The sequence below is a fragment of the Ursus americanus genome, chromosome 16 (genome assembly GCF_024610735.1).
Source record: "Ursus americanus isolate L20-20 chromosome 16, mUrsAme1.1.p, whole genome shotgun sequence".
In the NCBI taxonomy this organism is placed as follows: Eukaryota; Metazoa; Chordata; class Mammalia; order Carnivora; family Ursidae; genus Ursus; species Ursus americanus.
Genome location: NC_142142.1, coordinates 3,812,124 through 3,833,450, shown reverse-complemented (window position 1 = coordinate 3,833,450; position 21,327 = coordinate 3,812,124). Strand labels below are relative to the sequence as shown.

General features: G+C 43.6%; 2 protein-coding genes across 3 annotated transcripts in view; both read right to left on the bottom strand.

Moving 5' to 3' along the window:
• FHIP1B (FHF complex subunit HOOK interacting protein 1B) overlaps positions 1–21,327 on the bottom strand; it is a 162,974-nt gene that overhangs the window by 98,468 nt on the left and 43,179 nt on the right. The window lies entirely within an intron of this gene.
• CAVIN3 (caveolae associated protein 3) lies at positions 16,624–19,436 on the bottom strand. The gene is made up of 2 exons (XM_045783036.2): positions 18,568–19,436; positions 16,624–18,020 (listed from the first exon to the last, which is right to left on the bottom strand). The coding sequence occupies exons 1-2, from the start codon at positions 18,949–18,951 to the stop codon at positions 17,619–17,621; spliced, it is 786 nt and encodes a 261-aa protein (XP_045638992.1). The 5' UTR covers positions 18,952–19,436; the 3' UTR covers positions 16,624–17,618.

Genomic DNA, 21,327 nt, shown 5'->3' with positions numbered 1-21,327 from the left:
AGGGGCACTCGGGTGGCTTAGTGGGTTAAGCATCCGACTCTTGATTTCAGCTCAAGTCATGATCTTGGGGGAGGGAGGGTCTGTGAAATTGAGCCCCACCTTGGGCTCCACACTCAGCAGGGGTCTGCTTGAGATTTTCTACCCCCCCCCCAAATAAATAAATCTTCACACAGAAAAATTCTCATTACATTCAGACATAGTGCTGACAAGCCTGGTCACACACACTGGCCTTAATGCTCTTTTCTACATCATTAAGCCCCCTTTAACTTCCTGCTATGATGTGTATCTGCACTAGGTTTACACTGTGTCTCTTTCTTCTTACTGTGTAATCACAACCTAAATCACAGTAATAAAACATTTTTAAAAAATTCTTAAATACCTCTGAAAATGCATACATCTATACATCCTCTTGTCCTTTTGTTTCTTTTCCTAAAACCCCCTTCTTGCAAGTAATCTTACATACTTTTACTTACTTTTATTTCGCTTTGCTGGTGGTTCTGATATTGTTTGTTCATTGGTGCCTTTTTGCTGACACATCCAAGAACCGTGCAGCATTATAACAAAGACTCAAGTAGGTGTCTTGATAAGGGGCACTCGCACTTCGGAAAAGAAAAAGAACAAAATTTCCCCAAATTCCTATGAAAATACTTCCACACACACCTGAGTTTTGTTGTTGTTGTTGTTAATGTAATATCATTGGTGGGGCAAAAGTTTACCCTAAATTAACTTTGCATCTTTTTCCATCATGCACCATAGGCAGAGGAATAGACAATAGAGTCTTCACGACTGAAACAGCTGGTTCTATATCACTGGATGCCAGACTGAGTAAGGGATTCATTATGACTGATAATAAAAACCATTCAGTTAATGCTTCAACACAGTCTCTTATACTGAATGCTGTGCAGAAAGAGCCATAAGAAAAACATAAATAAACCAAACTCTTTCTCAAACACACAATTTATCTGAATTACGACTTATCTCTTTATAATGTTTTTGTGAATTCTAGGCAACGTCTTCTGACTCAAGAATAAGTAAAACTTCAAGCTCCCCCATCTCACCATCACATACCAGGGGAATATTTTTCATCCAACTTTTTAAAAAAGATTTTATTTATTTATTTGCGGGGGGGGAGGGGCAGAGGAAGAAGGAAACAGAGAACCTCAAGCAGACTCCCTGCTGAGCAGGGAGCCTGATGACGCAGGGCTTAGTCTCAAGACCCTGAGATCACGACCTGAGCGGAAACCAAGAGTCGGATGCTTAATCGACTGAAGCAACTAGGTGTCCCTCACCCAACTTTTAATTGTACTTAACCGTGTGAGGAACAGTCTGGGTAAGGCTCACACCAGGGACTGATCAACACTGAGGACTACTGACACTTCGGAAAGGCTAATTCCTTGTTGTATGGGGTTGTCCTGTGCAATGTAAGATGGTTAGCAGCATCCCTGACCTCTCTATCTACAAGATGAGCCAGTTGTGACACTCCAAAGTGTCTCCGGACTTTGCCAAATGTCCTCTGGGGGAAAAATCATGTCTAGTTGAGAAGCCCGGTCTAGAGAAAGGACTATGATTATTGACCTTGCTTGGATGTAATCCTTAGTCCTAGGCCATTCAGCTGTGACCAGGGGAACAGGGATCAGTAAATTAGAACATAATTCTAGATGGATCTATGTGGCTGCCCCTTTAAGGGGTGCTGGAAAATGCAACCACTCATTGTCTACCTCATTGCAGAGATTCCCTCTAGGGTTTGGCTTTTATAGCTTTGCTCCTTGCAGATGGTGTTAAGCTCTTTAGTTTATCGTTATACTCATGTTTTACTTTTGCCTATAGGTATTGAAATTTCCTGTCTTGTTTTGGAAGCTTTTCTTCTGTTTTCAGATATTTCTATTATAGTTTTAGTATTCTGCCATCTTCAAATAAGCTTTAAGTTGACTTTTGTTTAATCTAGATCAGAGCTCCATTTTTCGTATTCAACACCCTCTTGTTAGTATAACCTGAAAAGTACTAGGCAAACATATGGGTCTTACTGTGTCTGTCCTCCAAAAAGAAAAAAGGGGGTGGGTGAGGTAAGGTCAAAACTAAATATCCTATATTTACTTGCTTATATACCTTGGAAGTTTGGGACTATATGCAAAGACTTAGAGGAACAACCACTCCCCTCACTATTTAGTGTTTAGTATATTTAATGGCCTGAGAAATATGCTTGCAAGTGAAAGAGCCATGAGTCTATTTGAGGTACTGTGTTAAGCCCCCCAACCCACTGACCTGGAGAAAAAAATCAAGATCCTAGCCCTTCCCTTGAGAGAAAGGTTACACTGAGTTTTTCTGTAACACAGGACCTTCCTTCTGAAATAAGAATACTTGAGGGGCTCCTGGATGGTGTCTGAATTTGGCTCAGGTCATGATCTCAGGGTCCTGGAATCAAGCCTGGCAGTGGGTTTCCCCCTCAGGGGGGAATCTGCTTGTCCCTTTCCCCCCGACCCTCCCCCCACTTGTGCGTTCTCTCTCTTGCTCTCTTTCGCTCTCCCCCTCAAATAAATAAAATCTTTATAAGAAAAGAAAAAAGAATACTTGACAGAGTGAGCTTCCAGGGGCATGGTGAGAGCACCCCCAACCATGGCTGGAGCAAGGGCAGAAATGTTCAACTCTATGGCAGAATACTGGTGCACTGGCAATGGCAGAGTGGAAGAGAGCACGAGGAACAGAGACTGCTAGCAACAGAGCAAAGAGCTTCTAGGAAAGTAAGCAGAGCATCCTTCATGGTGGTGACAGTATAACATCAGTCAGTCCAGAACCATATGCAGTTAAGAACTTGGTTCTGTCAAAGTGGAGGAGCTGCACCTACTTAGGCCGGATAGTAAACACTTCATGGGCATCAGTCCCCAACAGAAATGGAGGTGATAACACCTGCCAGCAAACAGGCTCTTACGGAAAAGGGATGATAACCTCAGTATTTTGGATGGACTGCACAGTAATGTATTTCCACCACTGATTGAAGATATGGGAGGAAACAGGTGCTCAGGAAGTAGTTTTTTTGGTTCAGAGAGGAATCATCAGCCCCATTTCTTTTATCTAATGCATGCTTTTAGAAGGAGCTTCTTGGAATAGGGAAGCTAAGTTAATAATTATATACCAAGGGCCCACTATTATATGAAACAAGCATTGTTATGACTTTTAAATACATGAAGCATTGTGAAGGACTGAAAGATAAATTCAATATATCCTTGCCCTCAAAAAGTTTACAGGATAATGGGGAATGGAACAATTATACAAACAGAATATAACAAGTATCACACAAGAATGCAACTTTGGCTAAGAGGAAGAGATCACAAGTTTTTGAGATAAACAAGAATAGTGTTTTGATCAACTGATTATATCACATAGATTTGAGTAGGGGCATTTAAGAGATGATTTCAAGAGCCTATCTGAGATATAATGAGATTCTAAATGAGGATAATGGCAATGTAACAGAAATAAGGGACTAGATTTGTAAAAGTTGCGTACCTAGCTCCTTCAAGATTTGTTGACTAATCGTATATAGGAGATGACTGCAGAGGAGACAAAATGTTTGAGCACTGGGAATTGGGACAGTGGAGGTCAGGTTAACAGAAGTGTTAAATGACAAACTGAAGCATTTTAAAGTTCTTTTAAAGATTTATTTATTTGAGAAGGACAGAGAGAGAGAAAGAGTTGGGGGTTGGGGGCAGAGGGAGAGGAAGAGGATCTCAAGCAGAATCCGCACTGAGCATGGAGCCCTAGGCAGGGCTGTACATGGTGCTCCATATGGGGCTCCACTTGGGGCTGGAGGCTGAGCTTGATCTCAGACCCTGAGATCTCAACCTGAGCTGAAACTGAGTCCCGAGCCTCAACCAACTAGCCACGTAGGCGCCCCCAGCATATTAAAGTTTTTAAGTTTACTTAAGCATTTATCCATTCCAACCAGATAGCGCCAAATCGGAAGTGGCCAGGAGCACTCCAAGAGAGGAGCCAGGGTAAAGACCTATATAAAGAGAGTCTAGAAGCAAGATAAGGAAATTATTGATTGGCTATTGCTTAAAGCCTAGCTGCCTGTTTGTGACTGGGTGTCCTTAGGTTTCAATTTTATAACTTTGAGGCATTTACAGACTTAAGAGTTTGATTTGCTTAGGTGGGCTGTGCCAGTATTAAATCTACCTCAGTCTAACGGCCTCCTTCTTTATTTATTTTTTTTAAAGATTTTATTTATTTGAGAGAGAGAGAGAGTGCACAAGCAGGAGGAGCAGCAGAGGGAGAAAGAGAGGGAGAAGCAGGCTCCCCGCCAAGAAGGGAGCCTGATGTGGGGCTCCATCCCAGGACCCCGAGATCATGACCTGAGCCGAAGGCAGACTCTTAACCGCTGAACTGACTGAGCCACCCAGGCACCCCTAATGGCCTCCTTCTTCAGTTAACACAACAGAAGTAAGGGAGGAAAAAGGAAATGGCATGGATGATGACAGGCTTACTTTTTGAGATGCTGCTGTAAATGCAGGGTATACAAGAGGTTGTTGATCATACGGGGTGTGGCCGTCTTTTCTTGGTTTTCCCCAGCGAAGACGCCAGTCTTCCCATTGCTGTCTGTTCAGTTACATCCCCAGTTTGTAGATACTCTGTGCACCATAAGTATTTATGCCATGAAAGCCATGCTTAGGATCCATGCCATCACCACCCACCTCCACCCTGTCGCCTCTTTATTTAGCTTTCACTCCCTGTGAGTAACTCAGATGCCTGCAGTTTTATTTTCTTCCCCGTGCTGACAAGATGGCGATGAGCCTGCTCAGCTGGACCACAGGAGCGCTTCACTGCTGAAGCCCCATCAAGAGAGGAACGGCTGCCTGCAGGGATTCTGGCTCTAACCAAAGATTATTTATCCTCTGCATGTTTGTGGCTTCTCAGCACAATCTGAAAGTCCCTGAGTTGGATGCTGGAAAAAGAAACGTACAAGATCAAGACACTACTCTCTATAAATCAAATGAGGCCGTCTTACTAAATAGAGTCTCTTCAGCTCTTTGTACTCTCCATGTCTCAGCAGAGGACTGCCTCTATCTTCGTACCTCTGCTTCACACTCATAAATTCCATTCTCATTTCTGACAGCTTTTACTTCCTTGAGCCTATATTTTATTGTTGTTTAACATTTTTAAAATATTTACTTTTTCCTACTGACAAGACTAAGATGTACTCATTCAAAAATAACTTGATTTGGAAACTAAGGAAAAAGTATAAAGAAGAAATATGTGACCTGTCCTCTCATCACTGTTAACATTTTGGTCTAGTCTTCCTTCTCCTAGGCACATTTTAATTTTAAGATGTAGCTGGGCTCATATTGCATAAATGATTTGGTTTTCTCACACTTTAAATCATTGTGTTTTGAAATTTCTCTCACACTATTAAAATTCTTTTAAGCCATCATCTTGACAGCTGCATGAAATTTCATTATTGTGAATGTTGTATTTTTCTTATTATATTCTATGCTGATTGCTTAACTCTTCACAATGGAATTTCCCTGGGCTATGCATATTCCTACAGTTACAAGAGAAAAAGGAAAGAATAAAAGCCGAAATTTATATAAAGAAAAAAGTTACAGAATTCTTAATTCAAGATTTCTGTTCATACTTCTGCTGTGAAAGATATATACAGCTTGCTTAAGAAATATACAATTTTTGACATTGTATGAAGTATTTATATATATTCAAAAGTTAGAAAAATAGAGCTATTTTACTTATAGCCTAAGGATTTCTTTTTTTTTTTTTGAGAGGGGGTGGGCAGAGGGAGAGAGAGAAAATCTTAAGCAGGCTCCATACCCAGCATGGAGCCCAATACAGGGCTCAATGTGGGGCTGGACCTCACAACCCTGACATCATGACCTGACTCAAAATCAAGAGTTGGACAGTTAACCAACTAAGCTACCCAGGCACCCCTAGCCCTAAGGACTTCCAAATTAGGTAGAGTTTTTCATTTTTTATTACCAAAATTCATACATATTCACAAGTGCAAATAATTGGAGAAGAACAGAAAATTAAAAATATAAGCATATATTTCCCCATCCTACTGGCAAAAAGTAAATTGTTTTGTTAAGATTTATTTCTCTGAGAGAGATAGAGCGAGTGCCTGTGCAAGCTGGGGGAGGGGCCGAGGGAGAGGGAGAGGGACAAGCAGACTCTGCACTGAGGGCAGAGCCCAATACCGAGCTCAAGCCCACAATCCCAAGATCAAGATCTCAACTGAAATCAAGAATCAGATGTTTAACCAACTGAGCCACCCAGGCACCCCAAAAAGTAAATCATTTTCTATGACAAATATAATACACATATATTTTTAATGGAATCACACAATTCATATTATTCTACATTTGCTAACTTAACATTAATGATATCTTTTCACATTTTATACTTTTTTTCTTATCTTATTACATAGGGTAGAACTCCTAGAATAATATTTAATCATAACAATCATTGTGGACATCTTTGCGTAGATATGCAGAGAGTCCTTTCCATTAGTATGCACTACAAGCAGCTCATCTGTTCACTGAACTAACAGGAAGCTTCTTTGGTGGTGGGAAGCAGTTTCCACCCCTCTACAAATATATCTCATACCTGCCACAGTTTTCAGCATGGCCTCTGTTGAGTCTACATCACCATTTAGGGATCAGAAATTTCCTACTACCAAAGTTTGTTCTTGAATGAAATTGCCAGGTCTTTTATGGGCTTCCCATAATGGATACTATTTAGGTTTTTTTCCCTTTTGCCAATGCCTCTATCTCTTATCCTCTTGTATCCCTGGGAACACCAACTACTTGAATCCATATAATGTTCTGCAAGTTTTAAAAGCAAATGCTACTAAGTCAAGGAAGTAATAATCCCTACTTTTTGTAAAACGCCCCTACATGTCAACTTTAAAATACAGAAGAGCTGAAATAATGAAAAATTTTAACTTAGCAAAAGAAATTCGACAGAAGTCAAGGTTTTAAATATGAGGGGGGATAATGGTGTAGATATGTATAGTCTCCAAATTCATTGACCCTCTCTAAAGAATGGCAAAGAAAAGACTGTAAAACATTGAAACTGTACTTACGTAAAGTACTTATGCTTACGTTGATTGAAAATGGATGCTTTTAACTCTGAATTATTCTATTTGGAATGTGTATATGTAACCTTTCTGTCCATGGAGGAAAGTAACAGGAGTGGGGAGCAAGAGAAGGTATTCTGACCTTGAAATTATGTGACAACATTTCCAAAATACATTTGCTTGAATAGATGCCTTCTAAACAAATGTTTAAAAATAGTTAATTTGGAACATTAAATTTCCATTCATAAATACAAGGCACTCCTTCTGAAACTTACTTTTTGAAGAGTGTGTTTTGACCAGAATGAATGTGTGATTTAAATGTGGGAGAAGTTGAGAAATTATAAGTCTTATCAGTTCTGGTTAAATGTGTGATTTGCCTGTGAAAACAATTTTTAAAACTGTTAGTTTTATGTATTCCAGAATGATCTATGGTTCTTAAGTATACTGAAATAAGGTGGAGTCCATTTAAGGAAAGTAAAATGCCATCATGAGTTAAATCGTTCCTAAAGTCGTAACTTCTTTTTCCAGAATGATATTTTCATGAATTTTTTCTTTCAGGGACACGTATGATCTTGATAGACTGACTCAAGCAACATTATCAGGGAGAAAAATACAGGTACTTAAAATGAAATATACCCAGACAATTATCAAGATGTTTTTCCCATATAGAGATTCTAGAGTAAGAAACAAGCGTTGGGAGGGGGGGGAGTGTCTTTTGAGCCAGTTAACAATTCTACCTTAAGAGCTGCTTCAGAATCAAGAAGGCAAGGCAATCTATCACAACTCCTGTTTTAGTAAAATTCCTTTATGAAGTTTCTCAGATTAACTTGCACAATTCCAATTTTGGTAACTTTGATACTAAATGTTTTGTCTTAACCCAAAAATACAGTGGCAAAAGTATATAACAGAACTGAAAGATGTATTATCACTCAATTTGGGTATTTATTTGATGTTGCTAATTAAAACAGAAAAATGTTGAATGGTGAAATAAGTTATCTATGAACCTTGATTCTTAAAGATGGCCACATGCTTTATCTGTCATAATCATGAAAATTATAGATAATGCATTTGGGGGATATGGAAAGGGCATATTTTAATCTATACAAATAATCAGTTATTATTTATGGCAAAACTGAAGTGCCCAAAATTTTTTATGACTTGAATTTTCTCTATTTTTTTTACAAAAAAAAAAAACTATAACATCTCGCTTGATACTTGAAGAAATAAAAGTAACTGGTATCATGAGATAAAAACTGAAATGTCGTTGGGGGCGCCTGGGTGGCACAGCGGTTAAGCGTCTGCCTTCGGCTCAGGGCGTGATCCCGGCGTTATGGGATCGAGCCCCACATCAGGCTCCTCCCTCCGCTATGAGCCTGCTTCTTCCTCTCCCACTCCCCCTGCTTGTGTTCCCTCTCTCGCTGGCTGTCTCTATCTCTGTCAAATAAATAAATAAAATCTTTAAAAAAAAAAAAAAAGAATTCCAGCTAGCCTGGACAATTGCCCTGGCTCATTCACCATAGAGTGAACATCCTCCAAATACAGTCCACCAGAAATCACCTCTTTCAATGATAAGCAATAGTTTAAAAAATTGTACAAAACTTAAAGTTACTCTTAGGGAGGAAAAAGGGTGGAAGGGATACAGCAAAATAAATGGCAGACGAAAAAGATTTTTTAAATGTTGTTATGGAGAGGATGAAAATTGTGATCTAATAGTTATTCATGAATTTTGAAGACTTGGCAGTTCAAACTGCAGCACAGAGATGCAAAACATGGGCAGACCAATGTGCTGTGGTATATCGGGTCCTCCACTAGTTTACAGGCTATCAACTATAAATATGTAAAGATCCAGAGGTTCTTGAATTGGGAATTATCTAAACCAATGATCAAATTCAAGACATAATCCGTGACATTGGTCTTGATTTTCTCTGTTTGTAAAAGTGACATGATAATGATCCCTACTTCATAGGGCTGACATGAAAATCCAATGCAAAAGCTTAGGGCAGAGCTTGACATAGAGAAGGTCTTAATAAATGTAACCTATTTGTGACCAGTTCTTGGGGAGTGTAATCTCAGGAAACCAAGAGTGAGGGGAAAGGAAGAATTGAGACCCCCCCCCCCAAAAAAAAGGAAGGAAATGAGGTAAAGAAGGAAGGGAAACAAACACAAGATGGTGTGACAGGTGAGTGGGCTATAGCTTCTCAAAAAATGTTGATTGATGGGCCATATGGAACCACTGCAACCTGGGAATAATTCCTTTGGTCAGCTGCTTGGTTGGACCTGAGCGCTAGAGGTGTTGCAGGTTGCTCCCATAGTGCCTGGTACAATAGAGCTCAAGCCAAAGCCTGGCCCTTGCCCCCAGACGGCCAGGACAACAGTCAGTCTTAGGAGATGAGACAAATGTAGCAACAATCAGGGCTTTGCCTCTTGAGCCAGGAAGCATGGGTATGGCTACATGGATCAAGAAAGGAAACAACAAGTGTTGGCCAGGATATGGAGAAAAAGGAACCCTAGCGCACTCTTGGTGGGAATGCAAACTGGTGCAGCCACCGTGGAAAACAGTATGGGAGTTCCTCAAAAAGTTAAAAATAGAACTACCCTATGATCTAGTAATCACACTACTTGATATTTACCCAAAAAACACAAAAACACTAATTCAAAGAAATACATGCACGCCTAAATTTATAGCAACATTATTTACAATAGCAAAACTATGGAAGCAGTCCAAGTGTCCGTCAATTGATGAATGGAGAGAGAAGATGTATATACATACAACGGAATATTAGTCAGCCAATAAAAAAGAATGAAATCTTGCCATTTGCAATGACATGGAGAAAACTAGAGAATATAATGCTAAGTGAAATAAGTCAGAGAAAGAGAAATATCACATGATTTCACTCATATGTGGAATTTAAGAAACAAAATAAACAAAGGAAAATAAAAAGAAACAAATCAAAAAACAAACTCTTAACTATAGAGAACAAACTGATGGTTACCAGAGGGGGAGTCGGTGGGGGGATGGGTGAAATAGGTGAAGGGGATTAAGAGTATACTTATTATGATGAGCGCTGAGTAATGTATAGAATTGTTGAATCACTACATTGTACACCTGAAACTAATATAACACTGTTAATTACACTGGAATTAAAAATTAATGTATAAATCAATCAATCAATCAATCTCTCTTTAAAAAAAAAAAAGGAAATGGGGTGCCTGGCTGGCTCAGTCAGTAGAGCGTGCACCCCTTGATCTTGGGGTTCTGATTTGGAGCCCCACACTGGGTGTAGAGAACACTTAAAAATAAAATATTTTAGAGAGAGGGAACCAAATGATAAGAGACTCCTAATGATAGAGAACAAAATGAGGGTTGATGAAGGGAGGGAGGTGGGAAATGGGCAAGATGGGTGATGGGTATTAAGGAGGGCACTTGTGATGGGCATTGGGTGCTATGTGTAAGTGATGAATCACTGTATTCTACTCCTGAAGCCAATACTGCACTGTATGTTAGCTAACTAGAATTTAAATAAAAATTTAAGATTAAAAAAAAAAAAATAGGGGCCTGGGTGGCTCATTTAGTTAAGCCTCCAACCCTTGGTTTTGGCTCAGGTTTTATCTCAGGGTCATGAGATTGAGCCCCAAGTCAGGCTCCATGCTCAGCATGGAATCTGCTTGAGAGTTTCTCCCCCGCTCATATGCATTCTCTCTAATAAATAAATACTTTTAAAAAATAATAAAATAAAATCTCTTTAAAAATAAGTAAATAAATAAGGACATAAAGTGGGCCTAGAGCATTTTTAATAAAAAATATTTGAGGTTAATTCTAAACAATAGCCAAAGAACATAGAAATAATGTGTCAGATCAAAGAGAAAATTAGAGTCAAACTAAGGGATTGAGTATGTGAGAATGAGTGTGAGAGGGGGAAAAAATCATGAAAACTCCAAGAAAAAAGAAGACAAAGGACAGACAAAGGTAGCAAGACTGCACTGTGGCTTCCAGGGTCTCTAGGCACTTTGGCCCTCATGGACTCCTTCATTAAAAAATATATATATATATATTTTTTTTACAATAGTGTTGGTATAAAAGCCAATATAATATAAAAAATTTTTTTAACCTAAAAATTCATTTTTTTCTTCTGATTAATAAAAGTAAAACCCTCTTATAGCCCAGAAAGGATTGTGGGCCCCAGCCACTGTCTCTACTATGCCTTAATTGGCCCTGAGAGGAAACAACATCGCTCCAAAGAACAATAAACAGGGCTCATCCAAGAGCCAACTCCTTCAGGCAGGTTCCTGTTTATCCTTGTGTTCCCAGCACCTCACTGGAATAAATCTGCATATTCTCCAAATATCCAGTGAATGCCTACTCTGTGCCAGGCGCTGTACTAGACACTGGGGACACAAGGAGAAGTGAGATGTTGCCCTTGTCTTCTCTGTTGGTTCCAGTGTCCATGGGGCTGTGTCTATTAGGAATCTTTCATTTGCAGGGGAAAACCAAACACACTAAAAAAGCTAAAACCAGGGTTAAACAAAAAGTATGTTTATTAGCTCACATAAATGAAAATGTCTGTGGCAAGAGCTGGGTTCCTGCCCGACCGAATTTAGGGATCAAGTGATCAAAACAAGACAACCATGAACATTAAGTTCTCACAGGCCTGGCACCATCCCGAGCATTTTACAACATATCCACTCATTTAACTCACAACAAACCTACAAAGTAGGTGGTAGCGATTTTTTTATTCTGTTTTGTTTTGTTTTGTTGGTATATAGCTGTGTAATGGAATATCATTCAGCAGTAAAAAGGAAGGAAGTTCTGATACACTCTACAATGTGGATGAATCTTGAGAACAGTGTGCTAAGTGAAAGACGCCCATCACAAAAGGGCACATATTGTATCATTCACTTTATACGAAATGTCCAGAATAGACAAATCTGTAGAAACACAAAGTAGATTAGTGCTGGCCAGAGACTTGAGGGAGGCAGGAATGGGGTGCAGCGCTACTTTTGGAAGTGATGAAAATGTTCTAAAATTAAGAGTCTTGATGCTTGCACAATTTTGTGAATAGACAAAAATCACTGAATTGTATACCTGAAAAAGGTGAACTTTATGGTACTTGCATTATATCTCAATAAAGCTGTTATTAAGAAAGAAAAATGTCATTCCAACACTCTGTCAGGCTGGTGGCTTCGGGATGGTGAGTGATAGGACCAGTGGATCCTGTGTTCATGTGCCCACGAAAGCACCTCTTTTGCTATAAAGTGGGTTCCTTGATCCCATAAAAAGTAGGTAGTGTTATTAACTCCATTTTGCCCACAAGCAAAGTGTGATACTCTATGTCTCTCCATTTCTCAGCTCTGCCTTCCAGTGGGCAGGGTTTCTTCTCAAGTCTTCATATTGGCCCAAATTTACTAGTTGTTTATGAAAGAAAAATTCACAAGAATTCTTTAAGATTTTGAGATAGAGAGGGAGAAAGAGCACACAAGCAGGGGGAGGGGCAGAAAAAGAGGGAGAAGCAGACTCCCCCCTGAGCAAGGAGCTCAAAACAGGGCTTGATCCCAGGACCCGGGATCTGAGCAGAGCGAAAGGCTGATGCTTAACTGACTGGGCGACCCAGACACCCCCACAAGAATTCTTAAAAAAGAATCTACAGGATTTAGTAACTCATTGGATGTAGGGATTGGGGTGGGGTGGGGGCAAAGGGTCAGGTCTTTTGATTCTAAGGTAAATCCAGAAAAGAATCTTGACTTTTGAGAAAAGAGGCACACAGTTTGGTGTATGTTGGATTTAGTGTTTTGATAAAATATGCAGATGAGTATACTTTTTTTTACTCTATCTCAGGTCCTTGTAAAAAGTCACTTGAGAAACTTACATAAAAAGAAATAATACGGGGCTCCTGGGGGCTCCAACTCTTGATTTCGGCTCAGGCCATGATCTTGGTGTGGTGAGACTGAACCCAGCTTTGGGCTCTGCACTCGGCTGGGAGTCTGCTTGATATTCTCTCTCCCTCCCCCCACCCCTCCCCCCACAATAAATAAATAAATTTTTAAAAATAAATAGAAATCAGGTTAGAGAGAAGATCACTTCTCCTCAGGAAACTTCCCCTGTAATTACTACCACCCTGCTGGGTTAGAAGCCCCACAGCTCCCATAGCACCTTACAATTCTCTCATCATAGCATTTATTTAAAACTTTACTACAACTGCCAGTTTAATATGAGTTCTATGAGGGTTCTATTTCAGTTCTATTACATCCCCATCCATGTAATATACCACCCACCTCCATCACATAGCACAACAAAGATAAAATGAATGAGTAAAAACTCTTATTTAATCCTTCCAAGACAGCTGGAAAAAGGAAATTATCGTTCACCAGCAATGAAGCTCAGATGTCTCTAACTATGACATGAAAGCCATGCTTCTTTCCATGTACCTTGATACATCCCTATTCAAAATGGATATGAGTGAACTAAAACAATCCACAAAAGAATGGCCAAGATTTGATAACAGATCACGAGGAATGGCTGTGTAAACCAGCAATGTTTGGCCTGAGGAAGATCGTGTGGAAGACGTTTTAGACGAGTCAGTCTTGTGTGGCCTGCTGGAGTTGGACTCCAAGGACATACATCATAGCAATAAAGAAATTTTGTTTTATAGACGTTGCTGAAGGGAAGCCAACCACTACATAGGAGAAACCATAAAGACAGATTTTGATCTCAGTATAAAGAAGTTTCCTATCAGTCAAAGTTGCTCAAACACAGAGTTGCCTGAGAGGTAATGAGTTCCTTGTCACCTGGCTTTTTCAAGCACAGGCCAATGGATAGGCAGCAAGATGGCAGTGGATGTTGTATTGGAAATGCAGGTGGACTGGATGGCTTTTGGGTTCCCTTCAATGCTGAGGTTATGTGATTCGATTCTCAATAAAGGAAAGACAAAAGGATCTGCAGTACTTAACAAGGGAAGAAATTTCCTACCAGGAATATATATATTTTTACCCACGTAGGAGGAATACCCCAGCAGAAAATGATCACACCAGATTGGATAATCCTGTTGATTACTGTCGTCCCATTTCCACAATTCTGTTTTCTTACACTTTAAGATTTTACTTTGGCTTCCCATGCTACATGATGGCAAACCAGATTACGCTAGTTCACTTAGCATTTGGATTTCTCCAGGAAATTAATGAATCCAGCACTTCTGAGGTCAGTTATTATGATCAGTCTCTTTCAGCCTAATCACGTGGGAATGCCTAATAAATTTGTGCTTCTGGTCTGAATAACTGAGAACCAAACTCTGAATTTTGGTAATCCATCAGTGTGCCTCCCCCCTGCTTAAAGCAGCCACCAAAGGGCCACATACGCTGGAAGACAAGTGGGCACCGTCAGTCTCCACTCCCTTTAGTTTATAATATTCATAATCACAGAAATAGTGGTAATGATGGAGCATGTAATGTAACAAAGAGAGCTATTAAGAAATTAAGCTAATTTTGTTTTAACTTGATTATTATAATTTCTCCTGTAGAAGCATCCAGAAGGAATAAAAAATAATACCTACCCCCAAGTGAGCCAAGACTTTAGGTTCCTAGAGGTCAGAATCCAGGCTCTGAGCCTTCGTGTGCTTCCCAATGAGCTATCAAGACATTTTACGTAAGAAATGTGCAGTTGGGCTCTTAATTTTGTCTATGAGTAGAAAGGAGGAAATTGGAATTGGGTATATTTCCAAGGATTTGGGAAAAGAACAAGAATTTGTTTTTCCTTGGGGATAGAGAACTAAGCCTGCTCAGACCAGCCCCGCTGTGATGGCAGAACCTTGAAAGGAGTAACTGCCAGGTAGGCTGATACGGTCTACATACTAAGGCTTGGAAGTCTGCAGGGATGAGCCCTGAATTTCTCCAGAGAAAATGAAGCTATGACAGAGCCAGCCTCCGCGGAAGGACCCCTAATTTAGGGGCACAGGGCTGGACAAGGAGACCTCTGGGTTGTTGAGACATCAACCAGGACACTGGTACCCCAACAGTGGCATCGTGTGGCCATAAGAAGCAATAGCAGCAGAGACATCCAAGTTCTGAGACAAGGCGATGGTGTGAACCTCCTGGTATACCTATACAATCTAAGGAAGGAGGGGAGCCCTAAAGTGATTGATAACAGAATTTCCGCCAAATATGGCCAGTAGGGACTGAGACACTTCTAACTGAATCCATAAGAAAAAAAATTTTTTAATCACTATTGAATTCTGCTCCCACTTTTACTTTTTTAAACATTTTTATTCATTTATTTGAGAGAGAGAGCGTTCACAAGGGGGGGAAGGAAGGGGCGGAGGGAGAGGGAGAAGCAGACTCCCTGTTGAACGTGGAGCCCTACCCTGAGTGGCTCCCAGGACCCCAAGATCGTGACCCGTCCGCTCCCATTTTAAATCCCCAACTTCCTCATCTAAAGTATTCCCCTGCCCCGTCACCATCTGTATCCTTATTCCTTTTTTCCCTTCAGAGCGCATAACCAGAAAGCCCTTCCCGTCCATATGTTTTCATGTTGTTATCTGTCTCATAAGTATACTTGTTTATTGCCAGTCTCCCCCTACATAATCCACAAAGGAGGGATCTTGTCTTATGTGCCACTGTAACCCCAGCTCTTATAACAATGCCTGGCAGAAACTCCAAATTCAGTAAATATTTGTTGAGTAACTGGATGAATGAATTATACACCTGAAGCAAACTCTGCTCCAGGCACTGTGCTGAACACTTATGTAACTTAATCCTCACAGCAGCCCAATGGGGGTTATCATTATCTCATTTAACAGATAAAGGAACTGAGAAGCCAAACTATAACCACTGAACTCTCCTGCCACTCACCATTCCTGTTTTCCATCTATTTACCTTTTCCAAGAACACTGCCTTCAACATCCCCCACTTCTCCTCCTTCAGGTTAGGTTGTGTCCTGTCTTTCCTCTCAAAATAACATACGTATAACAATCACTATACTTACATCATTCAGGTTCGTACTCCCTAAACTCTGAAGTCCTTGAGGGCCTCGGGATTGTCATCTTGGGGTTCACAAGACCTAGGATAGGGCCTGGAGTACATTAGGTACTCAAAAGTGTTCTTATATGACAATAACTGAATGAATGGGCTGATGACCAGGCTCCCATCCCTAGCTAATCCCCTCGCACTTCTCACTTCTGTGATGCTCTTGCTTCGTGAGAGCCTACTGTGGGCCAGGTATGGTATGTGGCGTGGAAAGTACAGAAATTAATAAAACGAGCCCTAGAGCAGAGGAGCCGCAGTCTAGTGGAATGGGGTGGGGAGAGTAACTGCAAACAATCACAGTGAGCAAGTTAGTACTGAGGTGTACAGGTGGTGCTTTGGGAGCCAGGAAGAGAAGCACCGGGGCCTGAAACAGGGGTCCCGTGCTGGGGTGTGCAGGAGAGTAGAGATGAGCATGACAGCACATAGCTCAGTGTAATTCTATAGTAGAATAAGGGGAAGTGGCAAGTGATGAGGCTACGAAAATGGGCAGAAGCCAGATCGTGAAAGGTTATATTAAAGATGTTGACGGAATATTCAAGAACTCAGACTTTATTCTGAAGGTGATGGGGAGTTACTGAAGGATCTGAGTCAGGAGGATGATGGGATCAGACTGGCAGTTCAAATAACAGGTGAAAGATAAGGCCATGGGTCTTTAAAAAGTGGTCAGACTGAAGAGGTCAAAGCAATAGGATAACTTTCCAAGTGGGAAGGGAGTGAGAGAGGGAGGAAGGAACCAGGGAGGACTCCCAGGTTTCTGTGTGGATGATGGTGCCATTGCCTGGGAGGAGCAATTTCGAATGATACATAGAAAGTGCTCAATAAATATCTGTAAAATTGAAACTGGACATAATTAAAAGGTAAATTGCTTGCTTTGGACAGACTGAGTTGAGGTACATTTCAACTGCAGCTCAGGACAGTTGTCTTAGGGTGTGTGTGGCTGGTGGGAAAGGCCTGGGAGTAAATGTTCACAGAGGAGTACCCAGGATGAGAAGACGGCTCAGAACAGAGGAAAATCTAACTTTTAAAAGGTGGAAGAAGAAGAAGAAACTAAAAGGAACACCACCTGTTGACATTTCCTGAGCAGGGACAGCAAGAGACTATACTGCATGCCTCTCCATGAGCAAGTGTGCTCAAGAAGCCAGTGGGCAACAGGGTATTTCTACGTGCCACTAATCAGAGCCCGAGATTCACTGGGAACCTGAGAAAGGACACAATGATCTGTTTGAAACTGAAGTCACGTTCCAGGTTCTAACATCTGTCTCAGGCCTTGCCAGCCTTTTCCTCCCACCCCTTCACATGGAGTCTGGATTAGGTGACATTACTTTTATTGACGGTGAGGGCAAGCAGGTGTGAGTGGCTGCTCCTCCCTCAGAGGAGAGAGGCTAGCCTGAAGGAACCAGGAAGGGGAGGCCAGAGCTGGGCTGTGGATGCAGGATTCACTCCTTATTTGGGCGTGAAGGCTGCATTCTGAGAGGGAGATTTATTTTGGGACTACGCATAGGCACAGGAGAGGCAGACAGCACAGCCATTAGGCTGCACTCTCTATTTGAAGCACCGCGGCTTCGGCAGCCTCAGGTCTCCCGGGATCTTCCTCGGTGTCCTGTGGAGGTTCCGACTCCAGCTTGGGCTCCAGCGCAGGCCGGGCTTCCGGCTGGCCGTCAGTGCTCCGGCCAGGCCCGAGGCGAGGTGGCTTGACCGGCGTGGGCGTTGGTGCTGCAGGGCCTTTCCGGCCGGACAAGGCTCTTCGCAGGCTCTGTACCTTCTGCAACCCGGTGCGCCGCAGCCGCCGGGCCCTGGACTCCACGGGCTCGTCGTCCGAGCTCTCCTCAACTTCAGCCTCGGGCTGCTCCGGGCCGGGCTCAGACTGGTCTGCCGGGCCTAAGGGCTCGGGCGCCTTCTGGAAGGCGCTGGCTGGGATTTCAGCCTCCTCCTGCATGTGATGAACACAGCTCTGACCCTGGCAGCCCCCTACCGCGCAGCAGCCTGAGCCTCACTCCTTAATTACACCGGGGAACCCGCCCCACCCTTGGCCTCCGCAGCCCGAGGGGCAAAGAAAAAGGAGACGTGGGAAAGTTAGGGGGCAAGGGTGGAGAAGAAGGGAGAGCTACTGGACGAACTGCAAAAGTCTGGAAAGTAGGTGGGACCTGCTTAGGAAGGATGATGGTCGCAGGGGCAAGAATCGGAGGCAAGGATCTGTCGCGGGATGCACTTCCGCCACCGTTCGGGGATGGGCTGGGACTTGGAGCAAATTCGGTAGACGTGGCCTGAGCTCGAGCTGGGCGAACTCTGGTTGGCCAGGCTGGGTTCAGGAGCTGAGGGATGGGGCAGCGTGGTGGGAAGTGGGTGCGGCTCTGGAAGTCCGTTCCACCGGGTGGGGTCAGGAATGCGGGTGTGGCAGCCGGGCGGGGTGACGGGGTGCGGGGAGGTGGAGGCCCCAGATGGTGGTCGGGAGGCGGGGGACGCCTGAGGTCACTGACCTTGAAGAGCAGGACGTGGAGCTTCCCGCGCGCCACCAGCAGCCCGTGGTTGGCCTCCAGCCGCTGCACCTGGGCGGCGCGGCGCACCGCGCGCTCTTGCGCGGCATCCGCGTGCGAGCCCACGCGCTCCGCCTTGGCTAGCAGCTGCGCCAGCGTGTTGCTCGTCGTGTCGTGGCTGCGGCTCAACGCGCCCAGGCCGCTCTGGATGCGGCGCACCGAGCCCGCTAGGCCGCCCTGCCTCCGAGCCAGGCCCCCCTGACGCTCCCGCAGTGCCTCCAGCATGGTGGCCAGCTTCTCCAGCAGCGTCACCACCGTCACGGCGTGCACCGGGCCCCCCGCCGGCGCTGCGGACACAGGCCCCGGCTCCAGCGCGCTCTCCCCCATGATCCCCGACCGCCCTGCCTGCTCTCCCTGCGGCCGCTGGCTGCACTCTGGGCTGGGGCCTCCTTTCCCCGGCTCCTCCCCGGCTCCAGCCGTGACTCAGGCAGGCGGAGCGGGCCCTCCCGGGAGGCGGGAAGGGGAGCGGGGGGCGGGATGGCGGCGGCGGGGTCCTTCGGAAGCGCTCCCCCTTCTGCTGCTCCGCCCCGGGGACCTCTGCGGGGAAGCTGTTCGGCCTCGTATCCGCCCCCCTTTCCCAAACTCTCTCCCTGTAAGTTTGAGTTCTCCTCCTCCGCCCCAGTTCCCTGGTGTGCCTCTTTCTGGAAGGTACTCCCACCACAGCAAAGGGTGAGCCATGGAAAATTTTGTTGTGCACATCGAGTGGGTAGAGGAACTATGCTACATAGTGCGGCACAAGGATAACCTGAGGGGCTTCCACAGCCACTGCCTTCGGCCTCCCACTCCCCTGAGGGCTGTATTTGTGCCCGCGGGTTGGGTGCGGTAGGCAGGGAGGCTCTGGGATGCTACCTACAGACCCAAAACTGTTCAGGGCAGAGGTGTCGCTTCCAGACCACACAGGCTGCTTAGTGCGCACCGGTGGGCGGGGCATCCTCTCGTATTTTCCTAATAGTCACCGTCCGGATTTAGCCACAGGCCTCCTTTATTGCCTCTCTAGTTCTTCCTGTTGGGTAGCATGGGCCTGTTTTATTTCTTCTAGATCTCGTACCTCCGTTTGTACTTCAGTGGTAAAGACCCAGCCACACCTGGCTCTTATGCCCTAAGCCTGGAGGGCAGGCAAGACACCTCTTCCTTTGAAACCCTTAAAAGGGTTATTGTAGATGCTGGTACGTCTTTGTTTCCATGGAGGTTGGCTGTGGCTTCTGCCTGATGTTTTGGTTTTTTGTTTTTATATTAATTTTCTCTAGAAATAGCTGAGAATATCTGCAGCGGGTGAAGAAGACTTGAAATGGCTGCTGTAGAAAGGGAGAGAGTGTGCCTGAGGGTCCAGTTACTGTGGGTCGTGAATTTGTAATGTCATCAGTTTGGAAATCCCTTGTCCTGTCTTGAGCAGTAAGTACTTGGTAAACTGATTGTAGGCTCAGAAGTCCAAGCAATCCATTGATCTTGATCCCTCTCCTCACCCAGTCTGTGAGGGCCGCTTGATCACAACTGGGAAGAAACTGTATCGATCACTGGGCACAGTTACACGGAAAGGACCCGCAGTCTGACACATAAGTACCCCAGGGGATGGCAGCTATTGCCAGATTTCTGCGGATGCTAAGTTGATGACTGACTCCTACAACTGTGAGGTTATGGAGCCTGAGCCCTCTGTTTAACAGAGGAAAGACTCCATTGGCAGCCTGATGGGAATCGCTGTCTCTTCCACTGGATCTTCCATTTGCTCAAACAGACCCATCAGGATGTGCCAGATAAAATGCTTTCAAACCAAGGGAACAGAAAACTCAATTCAGTTCTTAGAAACAAGAAATCCAATCTAAACATAACTGGAAAAGACCACTGTAGAGTGATGGTTAATTGTGGGTCGGTCACAGCTTCAAATCTAGTTCTTTACAGTTCTCTCAACTGTGCAGCTTCATTCCCAGGTGTCAGCTTCATTCCCAAACTAGGCACAAGGTGGCTACAGCAGTTCCAGGCCTCATACCAACACACAAGGTCAAGAGAAAAGAAGGGACCATCTTAAAATTTAGGACATCTATTTCGCAGAAGCCTCCCAGAATCCACTTGCCTTCCACTGGGTTACGTGGCCATTCCAGAACCAAATTCTATGGGTAGGAAAGTGCCCAGCATTGGTGGGCTTTAGCCTGGGTTCCTTTACCCATCACTGACAAAAGAGCTGAAAATTACATTTTGACAAATTAGGCCCACTTCTTGAGCTTCCCTAGAAATATGGATGGTATGGGAGGAAGAGTGGGTATCTCAGCACCACTAGGATTAGTCAATCAAAATATCTTCTAGAGGAAGCCTAGGAAAGAATCCCCAGCCTCGAGGAGTAATGCTAAGGGGAGTCCAATGCATTGGTAAGCAAGACTACATGGGTAGGTATTTTTCAAAGACATGCTAAGTCCCTTTCTGAATATGTAGAGCAAGGAGGAGTTTAAAACTTAGCAATAAAGCTACTGATTCTATGGGTCTCTCTAAAACCTTAGGTATAAAAGTCATAGGAACTGACTAATTTTGGAAAAGGGAAGCCCATAAAGGTGGGTAAAAATAACTTGGGGCAACCCGGAAGAATGCCCTGAGTCAACAAAGCCCAGATTGACAGAAATTATGGTAGTGTAACCTTGATCGTGGAGTATCCAAGAAGAAACCATACTGCAGTTTCCAATTAGGATAAGGAAGAAAGAAAACAAGGATGAAGAA

What these genes read in the sequence shown, in the direction of transcription:
- CAVIN3 (XM_045783036.2), bottom strand. Translation starts at nt 18,951, where the DNA reads ATGGGGGAGAGCGCGCTGGAGCCGGGGCCTGTGTCCGCAGCGCCGGCG. An exon ending in TCCACGTCCTGCTCTTCAAG is followed by an intron (nt 18,021 to 18,567) that starts GTCAGTGACCTC and finishes CATCACATGCAG; the next exon opens with GAGGAGGCTGAAATCCCAGC.